The sequence below is a fragment of the Cryptomeria japonica genome, chromosome 2 (genome assembly GCF_030272615.1).
Source record: "Cryptomeria japonica chromosome 2, Sugi_1.0, whole genome shotgun sequence".
Taxonomy (NCBI): Eukaryota; Viridiplantae; Streptophyta; class Pinopsida; order Cupressales; family Cupressaceae; genus Cryptomeria; species Cryptomeria japonica.
The window spans coordinates 116,380,689-116,399,387 of record NC_081406.1 but is presented as its reverse complement, the minus strand read 5'-3'; the positions used below and the strand labels follow the sequence as shown (position 1 = coordinate 116,399,387).

At 37.0% G+C, this 18,699-nt stretch overlaps 1 protein-coding gene across 1 annotated transcript in view; it reads left to right on the top strand.

Moving 5' to 3' along the window:
* The window catches only part of LOC131049910 (uncharacterized), a 40,921-nt gene extending 22,776 nt beyond the window's left edge, over nt 1-18,145 (top strand). The window contains exons 2-6 of the mRNA XM_057983995.1: nt 10,760-10,857; nt 10,994-11,111; nt 11,239-11,333; nt 17,210-17,316; nt 17,406-18,145. Of these exons, the coding sequence (XP_057839978.1) occupies nt 10,783-10,857; nt 10,994-11,111; nt 11,239-11,333; nt 17,210-17,316; nt 17,406-17,496 (486 nt within the window). The 5' untranslated portion in view covers nt 10,760-10,782 and the 3' untranslated portion in view covers nt 17,497-18,145. The remainder of the gene's footprint in view (nt 1-10,759; nt 10,858-10,993; nt 11,112-11,238; nt 11,334-17,209; nt 17,317-17,405) is intronic.
* Nucleotides 18,146-18,699: the final 554 nt, after the last annotated feature.

Below are 18,699 nucleotides of genomic sequence, written 5' to 3'. Positions count from 1 at the left end.
AAAGGCAAAATAATTAATAAATGATCAATGCTATATTAAATGCTAATTTAATAGGATTTTCAAAATTCATCGATTTTGGCATTTAAGGAAAATTTGAAATGTTTATTTGGCACCAAAAATATGAAAATGAAGTGGACGTACCTCATCGCCCTGGTCCCTGACTGAGGGACAGGAGCGATCCATCAATTTAGTCATGATTCTTGCAATTTTTACGTCCAAGGTCCTTATTTCCACGTTGGAATTGCCATTTTCGCTAGGTCCTTTGAGCTTAATTGACTTGTTCTTGCAAATGAATATCCTTTAGATATGATATCGCCCTGGTCCCTTGGAGAGGGACAGGAGCGATCTCCATTGTTTCTCCTTGATCTTGCATCTTTGAACTTCGATCTTCATTGTGGGGACAAACAACGTTATTCCTTCATTCCTTTCTCATTTCACTTGAATTTTACAAGGCGCTTTGATGTTTAGAAGATCATCGCCCTGGTCCCTTGGAGAGGGACAGGAGCGATCCTTGTGTCCTAGCTCAAATTTGCAAACTTTTGATCTTCGTTCTTCGTTCATTGCCTTCCAAAGGACGTCCTCGATCTTGCCCACCCTTGCATTGTCTTGATTTTGTCGGAACATGAGTGTTTTAGTAAAAATCGCCTTGGTCCTTGATATAGCCTCTTGGTACAAATTGGTGATCGTTTGACGTTTGAAGCCTTTGGTATATCACCTTCGAAGGACGCCTTAGACCTTTTATCACCTTGCAAAACATTGACTCAACGTGATTTTTGTATGAATTAGCCAATATATTCAACATCGCTCTGGTCCCTTCCTGAGGGACAGGAGCGAATTTCAAGATTTTGAGCTTGTCTTTGCCTTTTTCAACTTGCCATTGTCTTCATTGGGTAAAACGTGGTCCCTTGATCCTCCTCAATCACTTGATGCGTGATAAACTTTTAAAATTTAGAGCCTTTATACAAATTTCGCTCTGGTCCCTTCCTGAGGGACAGGAGCGAACTGGGAGTCTTAGTGCAAATCTTTCAATGTGACGACCTTTGTAACTTGTTGCTTGATGGAAATGCTTCGAAACGTCCTTGGTACCTTGTTCTTCGCCTTGGAGTGTCCTGATCTTGGAGGGACGGCAATATAATCATCATATCGCCCTGGTCCCTTGGAGAGGGACAGGAGCGATCTTGGCTTTGTATGCTTCACTTCACTTTGCTAGCTTCCAGATTTATATTCAACGGGTTCATAATGCGTCCTTCCATTCATCCATGCCTTGGAATCGGTCGTAACTTGGCGAGAAAATCATCTATAACAAAAATCGCTCTGGTCCCTTCCTGAGGGACAGGAGCGAACTTAAGCATTTTATTGTTTTGATCAAGTCTGGATGCTCTATCATGCTCATTTCGTCCTTCACCATGCCTTTGATGTCTCGATTCGTCCGAACAAGGTCAGGAATGGCTCAACTAATCATTTTCGCTCTGGTCCCTTGGTGAGGGACACGAGCGATTCGCCTTGGTCCCTTGGAGAGGGACAGGAGCGCATTTCGCTCTGGACCCTTGGAGAAGGACACGAGCGAAATTTGACTTTTCGCACTCTCGATCAGGACAATTTTAATGGAATATAACATTTAAGTATAAGTGACATTTCCTTCTATGTTTCTTCTTTCTTATACTTTAAGTTATATTCCATATATACTTTCAGGATGTTTGAGAGTGGTTTCAGACCTCCAAGAGTTATATTGCAAAATCTAGTTTTTGGAGGTTTTTTCAATTTCCAGACTTAGTCAAATTTCAAGATCAGGACATTCCAGACTTAGCCAAATTTCAGGATCAGGACCTTACTCAAGCCGGACTTGCTTATCCATGTGATCTCCCCGACAGCACTTCAAGTTATATTCATTTGATAAAATGTACCTCTTTGGACCTTTTCACATCGTCAAGACGTTAAAATCTTGCAAGGACAAAGCAAAATTGGATTTGTAGCTCCGGTCCTTCACTGAAGGACAGGAGCGATTTTTCCCCTGGAGGCATTTCTGTGCTCATGAAAATCTTCAATTTATATTCAATGGAAAGATCTCACCTTTCTCCATCACTTCCAATTCGTAATTCATCTTGACCCTGCAGGAATAGTAAAATATTTGAAAACGAGCTCCCGTCCTTCACTGAGGGACAGGAGCGATTTTGCTCCTACAGGCCAAAATAACATGATTTTACACATTTTAACACTTCACAAGGCGAAAACAAATCATTAGAGATGCCTAGGATCAAAAATCAAAAATGTCAAAATTTGGTCAAAAATATTCAATTGGACAAAAATTCACATTTCATCTTCAACACTTAGACAAATTTAAGCTCTGCATTCAAAATTCCAATTGAAAATAGACCATTCTGGCGAATTCATTTCATTCAAAATTTGCATTCTAGAAAAGGAAATTCAAAAAGCTCCCAAAACCGACTGGATCAAACCAAAACCCCAAAAAGCAAAGCGAAAACGAGCAAAAAACATGGGTCCCCATTTGCAATGGGGCGATGTGTGAAAACGTCACAACACAACCTTAGGCCTAGATTGCTTAAGCTGCTGATAATCAAAGACATCAGGAGAAATTTCCTGCTTCTTTCTCTTGGGAGTGAAAGAACTGAGCCATGGAGGTAAAGCCATTAGCTCTCCTTCAGTAGCAGTTGAAAGTAGAGGAGAAGCAGTTTCTATTTGAACAACCGTGGTCATCCTGGGGGAAGTATCTGTCTGGATAGCAACCATGGCTTGCTCAGTAACCAAAGGGCATGAAGATTGTTTCATAAACTCCTCCAAGATAGAAGTAGAGGTATCAATCATTGACAAATGAATACATGCAGAAGTATCCTCGAAGATTTCCAGCAAACTCTCTTGTTGATGATCAAGAGGTGGCTCAACTAATGAAATGGGAATGACATTCTGAGGAGACTCATCCACTACTGTGTCAGGAGGAGATAAAGGTAACTCTGTGGTAATTGAGGAAGGAACCTCATGAGGTGACTCCAAAGTTAGTGACTTAGGAGCGTCATCTGACTGTTGTTCTTCCTCTGGATCTTCAGGATCAATCACATGAATGTGAAGCTGGGATATCTCCTTCCCACGAACTGTCGCCTCCTCAGGAAGAAGTACCATCGCTCGACTAACCCGCAACTTGATTCTTGTGCTCGAAGATGATGCACCTTCCTTGTTATCTATCTGGATTTCAGACTTGCATTTGAGGGGTCTTGTAGAATCATCTTCTCTTCCAACCTTGATCTTGATGAGTCTAACACCATTACCTTTGAGCCAAGTGTTGGTGTTAGCTAGGATAGGTTGAAATCTCTCAAGAATGGAAGTGCATTCTTTGTGTGACCACTGAATTAATGGAAGTGGAGCTCCATCAAATCTTCGTGAAATATATTCTGGATCAAGCACATTCCCATCATCAATCATTCCTTGTGGAATGTCCATTAGGTTCAAATCAATAATCTACTCAAGGGTGATCTTGCAATAATCCATCTCATGAACCTCCTTTTTTGTACGAAGATCCACCCAAATATCCTCTATGCGATGCACATGTATGAAGGACTTTTTGATTCTCTCCTTCATACCTCGGTAGTCAAAATCTGCTCTTGACTTAAACCTTTTGAGTTTTATCTCCTGCATTTCGATCTCCATAGATTTGGCTTTGGTGGATGTAACAAGGGAATACCGGCCAATCTTCAATGGGTTAGTTGTAGAAATCCCCATCCTAACCTTATGCTTGATAGATTGATGTGCATGAACCGCCATGATCTGTCTTCCCAACTCCATAAAAATAATCTTATCAGTTGAGTATCTAGGGAGCATGTATGGCTGCCCGCTGTAACATCCAACTTTCATGTAAGTGCAAATCGGGAATTGAAGGAACAAGTAACTATATTCATTCACTCTTTCCCATGCCTCGTCTGATACTCTTCTATTCTTTAGAGTATTATCAAACTGACACATGAAATAACCAAATGATGCATCCTGAACTCTCCTGAAATGTAATTTGTTGGGTTTCAAAGGCAACTGATCATAGTACTCCCACACAGGTATAAGCGAGCAATCACCCTTGGTAGAAAGACCAGGGAAATGTCTAAGTGATGTTGCTAAATACACCAAGTATGAGTTCATATAGAATGTCATGGTAGTAGGGACTGCTGCAAGTTGTTCACACAAAGCGTCATTGATAATTTCTCCTCATGAGATGTGATGGGACTTCCTTATGAACATGATAAACTGATACATCCAAGGCTCAAAAATATTAGAATTCTCTAGACCCAACATCTTGCTGGGAAGAGTAATGATGTCTCCAATTTCCCACTTGAAGTCACAACGGTACAACCTAGCCCACCTTGTGAAAGCGGTATGTGGCTCATGGATCCACCTGTTAATGTAACGTTTGCAATCTTTTTCCCTCTTGACATAATAATCAGCTGCACTACCTTTGGAAATCTCCATATACACAGGTGCTGATGGTATTCTAAAAACTTTGTCAATAGTATCCGCATCAAGACGGATTAATGCCTCCCCATCATCATTTCTTTTAGTTCTTGTCTCTCTATCAAAATGGTGAGCACAAGCTAGAACAAACTTAGGTTCTAGGGCAGCCACCGGAAAAGAAGAAGCATGGTGAATGGGGTTGTCCAACAGTCGCTGCATATTACTATCTTGCGGATCCTCCACCCTTTTGATGAAATCTGACATGTCAACATGCCCTATTTCCATATCCTTTATATGATCCATAGGAGAGGAAACTTGTGAAGGAGAAACCTCATTCTGGTACTTATCAAATTTGTATTTCATTTCTTTGGAACGGAAGATGATAGTAAATCTGACATTGAAGAACAACTTGGTATGCTGCGATGAAGATTTAAGAGTGTCAAAGCAACATCAATTTCAGATGCAACTATCATCTTCTCTTCTTCAAATGGGAAAAACTCTAACTCTTGCACTTCATAACTTTGTGAGAGGAATATGGGAAATAAATGGGGATGCTTGAAACTTGACTTTTGACCAATTTCGGATCTTGGGAAATGTTTTACAAGTATACAAGTGGGGAAGAACAAATGTGCAATAGGACTTTTAAAACCCGAATGCAAGTATACTTGTAAAAAGGAAAATGAAGAAGTGGGTGAAAAATGAGATTTTGACATGTGGGAAATGGCATGAATGGTAGGTACAGATGATGGTACTGAAAATGGAAAGATTTTGGGAAGATCATCTTTATGAAAATGGGAAGAACTTTCAACTTGTAATTAGATTTTAAAAACCTGATTTTGAAAGGATGAGTATTTTCCAACTCAGAAACTTGGAATTTCACCAAAAAATGGTTAAGATTTTCCAACCAAAGGGGAAGATCGACTATTTTCATTTTCATCTTACTTGCAATCGGGTTTTTAAATCCCGAATGTAAGTAAAGAGGGAAAATGGGGAAAGACAATGCAATTCACAAATTGCTTTGCAAACTTGGAACAAAGGGGAAAATCTCTCACAAAACCGATTTTAGGCAAGAACTAACAAAACTAACATATATATAAATTGACCAAGGAAATCAAAACAAACCGAAAACAAGAAATGAAAACAAAGAAGAAAGGAATAGAACATACCTTGATCAATCAAAACGTCCTCCAAGAAGCAAGAAGCAATCCTTGAAAGAAGAAAAAAATCTCTTAAATAGACAATAAACCACACTCCAAACCCTAGCCACGATTTTGCCAACACACCATATGGATAAAAACACCCATCCAAAGCATGAGGAATCAGTCAAGAGAAGTATTCAAACCCCACGCCTAAGAAAGACAAGGAAAAATGATTTGGAAGAAGTAAGATTCGTAGCATTCCAAGGAGCAAAATTGTGGTTTTCTACAAACATGTGTTTTGCTGTTTGAAGGCATTAAAACCAGCAAACACGTCCTCCAAATGGCATGTAATGAGTTGAGAAATGCATGAAAGTAGCAAAGAAACCTAAATGCCTTCTTCCTCCTTGAATCTAGCCACAAAAATCGTTGGAAATTGTCAAGTAAATCCTCCAATATTGCTGGTTGGGTTCTTGAGGAGGAATGACAAGTTTAAAATGCATAGAACAAAAGAAATCGGGTTTCTTTCACCTATTTGCAAGTTAAAAATGTTCACTTTTTCATGTATAAAGCAAAATTGGGTTTGTAAGAGCAAACAACAAGTTTAAAATGCATGTAGAAGGGAAATAAAACTCCCTTTACAAGTTTTAAACAACTCAACAAAAGACTAGTAAAGGGAAAATAAAATTCCTTTTACAAGTCACAAAAATAACTTAAAAATAAAACTTGTAATAGGGAAATAAAATCTCTATTACAACTTAAAGTGACTTTATAAAACTTGTAATGGAGGAGAAAAACCCCTACCATAACTTAAAATCACTTAAATGGAACTTTTTAAAGGAATTACAAGTTTTATTTAAACTTTATAATTTAAAGTTCTCTTGTAAAATGTCCAAAAAGTTCCTACAATGACTAAAAAGCCAAAAAGCAACAAGGGGGAAATAAAAAGTAAGTTACAAGTTCGATTTTTCATAAAGTGCACTTGTAATTAACTAAAAATTTCCCTACAACACTAAAACAAAGGAAAACATAAAACTTGCAACTTAAGGAAAATTTCCCACCTACAGTCAAGGAGAAAAAACCCGAAATTGAAGGAAAAACATAGCAAACGAACTCGAAACATGATGAAATTTGAAACGTGGTCTGAGGATGGACTGAGGATTAGTCTTCCAAGGGTAAGGCAAAATTCTTCCTCGGGAAGCATGCCATAGAGTATAATTTTCATTTTCTGACAAAATTTTTATGTAATGATCCATCATTTTTCAAAACAAAAATGAGGACAACAAAGCTCCTGCGCCCATACTTCAAACAGGAATATGGTGATATTATCCTACTACTGAATAGAGTGATAGGCAGCCCTCAGGGTGCGCCATTCGAGACATGGATGTACTACTTTATTGATAAAATCACCTCGGGAGTCAAGATGTTCAATTGGTCCCGCATAATCAGTAATAATCTCCATGACCAATTGACAAATTTAGAAAAGACAAATTCATTTTACATGAGCTCATACATTGTCTACCTGTTGGCCAGAAATTATAGATATTCCGGATTGGTTTGCATAGGCATAGTTAGCAATGGTGAAAATGAATCCAAATCTTATGACTATTACACGCAGTTGTAGCTTAGTGAGAAGAGCCATTTCAAGCGAGTAAATGATGCATTGCTGATGTATATCACAAGGACGCTACAAGGGGACCTCATCAAAGACTATAATCTGAAGCTAAGAGTTTAATCAACAAGCATGGATCTTGGTTTATCCAGTTTTTGAAATTCACATACATAATAGTTCAAGTTTTTGTCAGTCGTCCTTACTAACTTTCGATCTATCCCACCAATAGAATGGTCCTACTAGAAGTTCTTAGACAACTGGAGACATATCAAGGATTCAAAAGAATAAGACAAAAGGCAGCTATTTCCTTCCCATTCTTTATTGTAAATATGCTGGAGTCTTGTCCAACAGCACAAGCAGCTGAAAGTGCCAGACTAGAGATGCAATGGTATCCCTTCACATTCTACCAGTCTAGAGCTAACTATGATCCCCACGGTAATGTTAGGACAGTAAATGGAGAGAGATACAGGCATAGAGTAGACTTAGAAGATTTTTGGGCAGATGCTACAAATGAATTTGACATCAGGAAGAGACTATGGTCCACACTACTAGTAAGCTTGATCAAAATAACTGAACTTTTCTGTGTGCCTGATCAGTTGGAAGATAATGCAGAATACACTTAGCCACGCTTTGACGAGAATACGCCTCTTTCACCCGTCAGATGGTCAGAACCCGAGCATGCAGATTTGGCTACTTTAAGGAGGCCAGTTGTGAAGTATTCCCGTTGGTGGGTCGATCAGCAAATTCATGTGCTAAGACGGAGAAATCTAACCCTGACTTATGACCTGATGGGTGAAGAAGAAGAATGTTCTTCAAATGCAGAAGCATCTCAAAGTGCCTGGCCGACTGAAAGTGCTAAAAAGAAAGAAGTAGGAAACTCTTCAAGAACAAAAGGGAAGATAGTTGTAAATGAAGGACCTACTCAGAAGAAGCAAAGGATAGAACCATCTTGTTCAGCTGCTTCAGAGAACATAATTGATACATTGGCTATTGATGAGTCATTGGCAAAGATGGAGATTCCTTAACCAGTTCATGAAGGAAATATGGAGTCAGTCCATCAAGAAGATGAAGAGCCCCCATCTCCTACAGGCACAAAAATATTGGAGTCAGATAATGAAATGGATATTCTGGGCAATGAATTTCAGGAGGGAATGATTTTTCGTTCTTCGAGGAGGACAAAATATGCCATGTGAAGAGAATGATCAGGAAGTGGAAGGCATTGAACAACCTACAGTTCCTGATTGATTGAAGGAAAGATTGAAAGAAAAGATACAAGTAATAGAAGTTCAAGAAGAAGATGATATGGCCGACTCTGGCCAGATTAGAATAGGTTTCTGTAAAGAAGCCAGCCAAAAGGTTTTCCACCATCCATAGAGATGAAGCCGACTATCGCACGGTACAGATCGCTGTGCCAAAAGTAGTCAAGGCAAAAGAAGATATTGCTTCTCATGAATATGCAATCACTACAATCAATTTGGGACCAACTACTAAGAGTCAGGAAGTTGAAGACTTGAATAATTCAGTCGCTTCCATGAATGCAAGATTGGACAAAGAAGTAGGAAAGAAAAGGGAATACAAAAGAGAAGTTGAGCGACTGAAGGAATACATTCAGCACTTGACTAAGCCGCTCAATCAAGCCAATCTAGAAGTTCCTTCACTTTTAAATTCATAGGAGATAGTCAGATATTCTAAGGAAGAAGCAGTTACAACTAGAGAAACTAAAGAATGGATGGCAAATGGAAAAGGAGTAGCATCGTTTGCGGACAAATTGAGACCGACATATGGACAGAGTTCCTTCCTGCTCTCCAGAATTGCAAGCATGGACTGATCTCCAAGACATTCAAGGCAAGATTATCCCATGCCAAATAGTGCTAAGGCCGAGGAGCAAATAAAAGAGATTCAAGATAAGATCTTCCTCATAACTGCAGATGTGCTCGAGAAAGAAACAATCAGAGAAAGTGATATGCAGTTGGAAAACCTAAAGCTCAGAATTCAGGAGATTTTCTTCCCCATCATAGGTACAGTCCTGAAACATAATTTGGCCAAGGCATCATAATTCTTGTCTATCCGAGATGCCTTCCAGAAACAGGTGTTGGAGTGGGAGATTGCTTTTGCCACTTGCACAAATGATTTGGACATATGGGAACAAAGGATCAGCATGTTGCCACATGTCACCATGGAAGAGGTCGACTCAATTGTGTCTAGATTCATTGAATACACTGCTACCCATGAGGATAAGGATGCACCTTCTTAGGAGATGGCTAATTACACCACTTGTCCAGCATGCATTTGTCTCTAGTTTTATTTTGGGAAACCCTAATTAGGGTTGTGTTGTTTTAATCTTGACTGTTATCTTAGATTGATCTCGACCATTCATTCATTTTTCAGAACTCTATATAAACTCTCATTCTTTCATTTCATTGTTGTGGAGAGATTTATGAAATTGTTGCATAGAGCTACTTGAATGATAAAAAGTTCATTATCAGTATTGTTTTGAAATCTTATTGTTATCAAGTGGTTACATGGTTGCATATTTTCTTCAACACATAGAGTAGATTTGTTTAAAGTAATTTGCTTTGAAGTTGTTAGATGAATGAAGGATTGATAGTTTAGATCGGTGAAACTTTTGCACATACTTTCTTTGGATGGATGATTTTCGTTCACTGTGTAAAGTTAGCATGAGCTTTTGATGTGGATGCTTAACTTCTACTTTGAGTAATATTTTTCAATTGTTGGTATTATTCATAAGTATGAAAATCTTGAGCACAACCTTAGAAGATTGCACCCACTTTGCATAGTTGTCCAAGAGTGGCAAAACAAAGTGTTGTTATTGGTTTCACCCAGTCTTTACCATCTCTTAAGTTCATAGGAATAGCTTAGAAGTAGCATAGAACTCTTGAACCCTTATCCTTTTTTTGAGGAAGTTAAATCTGAAAATCCAAAAAAAAGAGAGCATTCATTGCCATATTTGTCTAAGTCCTAGCTTGTGAATGACATCTTTGAAGGGTAAGTCCCCTTTGTATTTCAGCATACATAACCAAGGAAGCTATCCAACATAAAGTCGCCCATTCGCACATATAGACCTTGGAGACGCCTTGTGGTCTTTCTTGCAATCTTGGCACAAGTAGTGATTTTGTTCACGAGAGGATAGAGTATCCTTGAATATTTTATTCTAATGTTCGGTATATGATAAAATGTACACCAACAAAACCTAAAACGACAACTATTGCACAACTTGTCAAGACACATATTTGAGTAGACTAACACAAATTTAATCAACCCGTGAAGGGCCCATATGCATCCATAATAAATATACCCTTACATGGTGTGTAAATTTACATAGTTGCTGACTTTAATTTTCATATTTGCAGATGCACAGTAATCATGATTTATGCTTGCAGTTTCACCAAACTAGTTAATCATTATTTTTGGAGGTCGACCCCAGTTTACTTTGCAGTTCGAATATCTCTTTTCTTTTGTGTTACTGTTTTCTGTATAATTTGCTTCATAACATACTTACACTGTTGTCTTAAGATTTCTTCGTCTTGTCTATTTCTTACAGGTGGTCCAGAAGTGGGCATTATAATGGGCTCAGATTCTGATCTGCCTGTCATGAAAGCTGCTGCAGAAATTCTCAAATTATTTAATGTTTCATATGAGGTTGGTTTGTGAAGCCTATCTGAATTATACATGATTTCCTAAAGAATAATGTTAAGAGATGCTTAAGTGAATGGGATGCCACAATATTTGGGATCACAAATTTTGATAAAATTATTGAATTTTGGTTGAGTTGCAGATAACCATTGTATCTGCTCATCGAACACCTGATAGAATGGTAGAATATGCTAAAAAGGCCCATGAAAGAGGAATCAAAGTCATTATTGCAGGTGCAGGTGGAGCAGCACACCTGCCTGGTGAGTGAATCTCTAATGCATGAGATAATAATATAACAAGCTATTCTTGATACAGATCTCTGAAAATAAACAAAATTTTTGAGTGTTTTAATGCTTTATTTAATGAAACAATTCCCTTATGGCACAGGTATGATAGCTTCAATGACTACACTTCCTGTTCTTGGTGTCCCAGTAAGAGGCTCGTCATTGGATGGAATGGACTCCCTACTATCAATTGTTCAGGTGTTTGAAATGCTAATTCATCTTTCATGTACCAAATTATCTATTTTAGGAATTTCTCATAATATTTCATATTCATTGAGTTGATGCTATGTGGCCTAAGTAGTGGTAAGTCCCAAAGTAAAACATACCAAAAAGATTTAGCTCTTGATACTTGATTTTCTGGATCTAACTGTACAGGGAAATTCATCTCTTCAGTTGAATAGTGTAACCCACCCAACAATTGAACACTGAAAACATAAACTTCAAGTCTAGCTATTGCCATTCATGCAATATATCAACAATGAAAACAATACCCAGTGGGTGTCTCAATTGTTCAGGCCAGTAACGTGGATGATTGGGAAAGTGATTTGGTTGGTTTCAACCCTTAGTCCTTTTAACTTGAAAGTGTTATTAGAATAATATCTTTCTCTTTGTGTTATTAATGGTCATTTAAGTTGTTTCTAATTTCACCTCTAGTTAACGATTGTTTCTTTTAGAAACATCGTCTTTATAACTCTATTTAAAGGAGCTTTGTCTCTTTGATTAATTGAACAAAATCAATTCTTTGAAATCCATTGCGTGTCTCGCACTGTTTTATGGTATCAGAGCCTGAATAAAGAATTTGTGAATTCTTTTCCAAAGTTTTTCGGGCCTCTTAGTTTTGCTGTAGATTTTCGAAAAAAATTTGTTCAAAAGTCCGTTTTGGACTGTGTTTATGCCGTGTAACGGGATTCTTCCTGTTTGCGTTTGTCTGGTGAGGGTTTTCGGCATTTTTCGGCACAGTACAGACCCGCCATTTTTTTTGCAACCTGCAACTTGGTCAAACCCGCGTTTTTTGACTTTCGGCTAGGGTTTTGATCCTCCAGATTTAGTCAAAAAAAAATTTCTGAGTACCGATTCGTGGTGGGTTTTTTGAGATATCAATTGGTTCATCGTCAGAATTTTCTGGGTGCCTCAATTTTCGAGCCAGCGGATCCAGATTCCAACAGCAGATTATTTCTGGTTTTTTCGCAAGGATTTTTGGGTTGTCTTCATATTTTTCTGGGTCAGCCAGATTTTTTTTCGAAATCCGTGTCATCCGTACTTGATTTTTTGAAGTTTGTACCTGCATCTGCCTCTGTTTTTGCATTGGGATTCGAATTTTTTGAATTTCGTGCCAATGCCTCTTCCAAGTTTTTCGTTTTCCGTGCATTGGGAAACGTGCAAGATGGCGTCATTGACCAACTTGATGTTGGAAGGCAATCAGGTTTTGTGCACTTAGCATCTTCTCAGTACCTCGTTTTTCGTGCCTCGAAAAGTGTGAAGATGGCTTATGGGCATCGATGTTTTGTTTCGTTTTTTAATATTTTTTTACCTAAAAAAAATTCTGATGTGTTTTAATATTTTTTTCCCTTGAAAAAATTTGTGGGTTTTAATAATTTTGTCCTAAAAAATTACCTGTGGGTTTTTAAATATTTTGTCCCTGAAAAAAAATAAAAATCATGAGGATTTATGATTTTTTCCTCAAAAATTGTACTTTCTTGCAGTCTGTTTTTCGTCGCACCTGGAGTTGTGCGAACATCTACACTATTCTCTTATTTGCAGTCTATTTTCGGGCATCTTGCTCATCTGCAATAGTTTAGAGGGTTTGCCGATTTTTTCCTCAAAATCGTGACAACTGTTCTTGGTGTGTCTTTGGTTACAAGGAGGGACAGTTCTCCAACATCAGGTTGGACGGTTGGTGTTGTTTTGGGTATCTCCAAAAGTTCTGCAGTTTCTGGGAGGGTTGATGGCAAACTCATCTCAAGTGGCAGAGTTAGTGGCAGGCTCTTGTCTTCTGTTGCAACGTGTTCTAAGAAGAAGGGGGCAACCTTCTCTGTTATTTCTCTTGGTAATTAGAACGATGACCATTAAGGGAGGGTATTAGAATAATATCTTTCTCTTTGTGTTATTAATGGTCATTTAAGTTGTTTCTAATTTCACCTCTAGTTAACGATTGTTTCTTTTAGAAACATCGTCTTTGTAACTCTATTTAAAGGAGCTTTGTCTCTTTGATTAATTGAACAAAATCAATTCTTTGAAATCCATTGCGTGTCTCGCACTGTTTTAAGAGTGCCCGCTTATATAAATCATCAAGGAAATAAATGGATTCACATGTTCAATGAAGAATCTTGTGGTTAATGCAGTGCAGCTATCTCACCTTTTCAAATACCATATTTTCTGTCAATGAGTATTCTCATAGCATGTCATATCCTTCGTGTTGATGCTACCTAACCTGAGCAGTGCTACAGAAAAGCATGCCAGCAATTTTAGTTATTCTATCCATGCAACATACCAGCTATTAAATGATGAAAAGATTCAGCTAGCATCTCTAGCGGTCAGTGTAGTAACCTGAAAGAATAAAACATCAGGTGGGTGTGTGAGTATTGAGACTCACCAGGTCAAATTTAAAAAGGAAAAAAGAAAGCATAAGAAGGCATAAAACTTAAACTGGAATTTTTATATGGAATATTCCCATGTGTACACCCTTACATTACCCTTATGTGTTGATGTATCTGACCTGACGACTGCTACAGAACAAGAAAAACATACAAAAATCCTAGATATCTTTATTCAATCATTTATACAACTGTCAACATGCCACTAATGAAAATATGAAGATACTCAACATGATGCATCCACTGAGAGTTTTTATAGACCCTAGAAGAGCGCCTGTTTAAATCATTATTGATGCCAAAACATCAAGGATGCTTATGTTTGAGCATTTTCAATGAAGAATCTTGTGCTTGACTGGAATGCCGCTCAATGCTTCCATCATTGGTATGAAAATAATATATGTTATGAGGCTCATTGCCGCTCAACTTCATTTTGTATGCAAATGATAACTAATAAAATTTACCCAATCTAGGAGAACCTTCAAGAGGGGGAGGGGGGGGTGGGAGGTGAGGGGGGGTGAATTAGTATAACAAATTTTTTTTACCTTTTCAACTTAATCTCAGAAGCATATTCATTGCATATTATCATTCATATAAAATCTTCTTTACAAAGTATGTAGGCACCAACCTACTAGAGGCACCAACCCCTCATTCAATTTGTGAGCACCAACTCACTAGAGGCACCAACCCCTCATTCACTTCATGAGCACCAACTCAGTAGAGGCACCAACCTGGCATTCACTTTGTGAGCACCAACTCAGTAGAGGTACCAACCCCTCATTCAATTTTTCACCTTAATAATGTTGCTTCTCCATCGGATGATGGATTCACTATAATGCCCTTCTTCAAACTGCCATCCCCTATAATCTGACCATAAAATTGTCACAATAATGTCCACAATCTCCTCATAAAACTCATCAGAACTCTGCCATAAACTGCGCTATTATGGTGACAATAAATTTGTTAAAAAGTTGATCATAACTTCTTTATAAAACTCTCTTCAATATGCTTCATAATTCTGCTTCAAGGTCCCTTCACAAGTCTCGTAAAGTCTTCATAGTTATTCTTATAGAATCTTCATAAATCTTATCACCAAATCTGCATATTCTCCTTTTCAAATCTGCATATTCTGCTTTCAAATCTGCATATGCTAAGTTCATATATCTGCTGTTATGTGTGAGATATATGCTCTTCAGGACTGATTATTCATGTCTTCCAATTGTACATCTCATATGTCTTTTATATCTTTATGAAATGCTGTGCATATATGATAAACACACTTCACTCTGCACCACACACTCACTTCTCCTTCAAAAATCTATCTCTATATGTCTTCATATTTTTATCCAAGGAGTGTGATTTTCTTTGAAAAACACCATGCTTCTCTATAGACACGTCCTCACTTTGCATCATTTGATATTGTCTTTACATTAAGTAAATCGCACCTCCTCACCAAAGCAAATCACACCTCTTGTTATTAATCGATGCTTGTCATTTGGTAAATACTTCTCTTTAAACAAACCGCCATTTTTAATTTCTGTTTGCTTTTTGTTTATAACTTAACAAATGTATATGAATAATCACACCCTCCATTGATTTGGTCTTTGCTTTGACAAATCGACCGGCATCTGAATGAAGTCGTACCTCTTCTTGTGATGATAATTGCTGTTAACTATATCTTATAATGAATCGGCCAGCATAATATGAATCGGACTTAATACATTACTTTGAAAATGGATCGTTACTTTTTTTCTTTTATCATTAAACAAATCTGCATTGACAGTCCACTAATTTGTTGTTTATTGTAAACAACAAACTGCTGCATTTTGTCTTTTAAGAAAATCGCACCAGCTAATATATTAGTTTCCTGTCTTGATGCTGTGTAATCTTGAGAAAGTCGGCCACCTTAATGTATGCTCCCATTAATAATGCTTGTTAGTATAAACAAGTCATTTAGTCACACCTTTATTGTTTCTATTATAATGAGTCGCTTGTAACAATCCAGTTGGCCAGTATGTTAATGAGTCACTTTGTCATATATATATCAGCCACGTTAGTCTCTCTTATTCGCTATGCATGGAATTGACTAATTTGTTTATTATGATTGCTGCAAATGATTTCTATCATATTAGTCGGCTTTGGAATAATTAATGATGACTTCTTCAATCACCAATTCGCACCTCTATATTGTCTTAATGATTCCCACCTTAATCATTAAGAATTCTAGTCATTTGGCTACCATATTAATCATAGAATCGGTAATCATATCTTTATCTAGTCCACCACCTTTTTGTTCTTATTACATTGCTTCTCTTTTTCATTAATTATATCATTTGCATCCCTATCCTTAAATTAGACGATTATCATTATATACATAGATGCCTTTGTTGAAGGTCGATAATAGCAAGATTGTCTTGCATAAAGAATGTCAATGTTTATATTAGATCTACTCCTTATTATATCTGTTGCACTTTCAGTATAAGATCACTGCTCTTTCAATATATGCTGTGTATCCATTTTATGACCGATGGATGTTTTAGATCAATGCTTTTCTTTCATCGACCCTTGAACATATTTGTGTCTTCAAACATCTTCCTTTTAAGTATTCTTTAGACAAGGAGATCGCTTGCATCTTATCTTTTCTAGTGTCTTTGCACAACTTCTCATTACTTGGCTTGATCAACTTCTCATACTTGTAATAGTATGATTACAATCTGCTCTTTGACATCAATATGTGTTTAACTTATGTAATGAAGTCAATCATCCTTTGATACTTCTACAATTATTTCCATTTTGTTCATTTGACATCAATGATAATGATGGCAACTATTTCGTCTATCGATCCTTTCACTATGAACTCTTGACATCAATGACAGCATTATATTGTTTGAATATTTTGACATCAATGACAACATTTCAAACAGTGTGCTAAAATTTTCCCTGCCAAAAGGTGTTAATATGATTGAATGACCTTTTTGCAGAGAGTCACTTTTTAGTTGCCATTGTTAAAGGTGCTTTCAGATCATGGGAAACCAGCTTCTGCAATCTTCCTTTCTTTCCCTTTATCTCATCCAGTTCTTGAGATACAGCTGCATTATTCTCTGTATAAATGGTAGTAGTGGGAGGCATGAAACAGATAGATTAAATATCTATATTTTAGCCCCTGCCAGAATTAACCCTCTTTCCTTTCCAAATGTCCTTCAAAATTGAAACTCTGATAATGATCCTGAAGTTATCATGCACCTACTTTGGTATTCAATCTTTCGATGGCAGTTTCCTATCATGAGGGTAGAAAGCCTAGTTCTAGTATTTTATGCTTTGTATAATTGATTGTTTCAATGGAAACCAAGCAGTCCAGTGTTTTAATTGTTTATGATTTGAAGATGTTAAAAATCATTAGTGATATATTGCAAAGCATAATGCAGTGTTTTTCTGTAATGGCTACCTGTGTGTCCTATTCTTACATTTCATGCAATTATACAGATGCCTAAAGGTATTCCTGTTGCTACTTTTGCAATTCAAAATGCAACAAATGCTGCTTTGTTTGCAGTCCGGATGTTGGCTACTACAGATGCCAACCTACACAAAAGGTAAGCATCTCTTCTGTCTCCTGTTAATAGCTTATACGAAGGTGTAACTGAAATCATATTAACCATTTGATATGTACATTTGCTTTCAGATTAAGCAAATACCAGATTGAAATGAAAGAAACAGTTGTAAAGAAGGCAGAAAGGTTAGAAACTATAGGATGGGAAGCATATCTTGATTAGCATTCAGTACATTTCTGGATTGCATGTTCTGATGGTGATGACTCAAAATATTATAAAGGGATCGAAAACTTTCCCTGACAAAGATCTCTATTAGTTCTTCATGTCAGCGAGAAATGGACCATAATATGGCTCATGCATTACCAAATTGATTATTTTCTTGCTTCTGGACTACAAGCAGCATGACAGAAGAGGGAAAATACGGGAAGTTCATATTCATGTGGCATATGTTGAGGGTGTGGAGTGAGCTTTGGTCTGACACAAAGCTCTTGTGCATGGGTGGCCTTAACTATCACACTTTTTGGTTGAAGACTCTGTACATTCATCATTTTGGTTTCAACAAGCTGTCTCTCACTCAAAACAACAAAATTTACAACCAACCAGAGATAATAAGTTGTGTTCTCTTCTTTCATTACATTTTTGATTTATTAGAGTACAATTATGTTCTATAGCAAAATTAAGAACCTTGAAACTGCTTTTGGATCAGTGGTCAAGAAGAAAATCTAGTTGTATACATGATATGTCAATTGAGGGGGGTTATTTTGTGAGGTATAGTGCCTTGCCCATTGATTTGTTTTCTATTAAACAAAGTTTTTTATATATATTGGCAAGCATTTGCAGATTTTTTAAAAAGAAACCTCTGTTTGTTACATTTATAAATCTGAAAAATATTTCAAGTCTAATCCTGTGTCTTAAAACAAACTGTAGGCTTTCTAAATTATTCATTCCCTTTTGTTTAAAAGATCAAAGTTTTATATATATTGGCAAGCGTTTGCAGATTTTTCCAAAAGAAACATCTTTTGTTGGATACATTTATAAATCTGAAAAATAGCGAGTCTTATATTGGGCCTTCTAAAACAAGCTGTAGGCTTTCTAAATCATCATTCTCTTTTATTTAAAAGATTGGTCTGGGGAGAGGGACCAGTTTTCGTGCGAGCTAACTTCAACATGTAGCTGTTATATGGAGTTTTGTAAGACTTCCGTTTTTCTTATAAATGTAAAATGGACACTTCTTGCTCTACAACTAAGGTTTGGAGGTGTGATTCATCACGCAACTCATCAAAATAGCATGTCTAGTGCAAAATGTCCTAAAAATGACTTTTTAAAGACTCGATCAAAATTTAATTTAAAAATATCATATTTTTATTTAAAATATAACTTATATGCAACCTTATTGTACCAAATACAACACAAATATTTGTCATT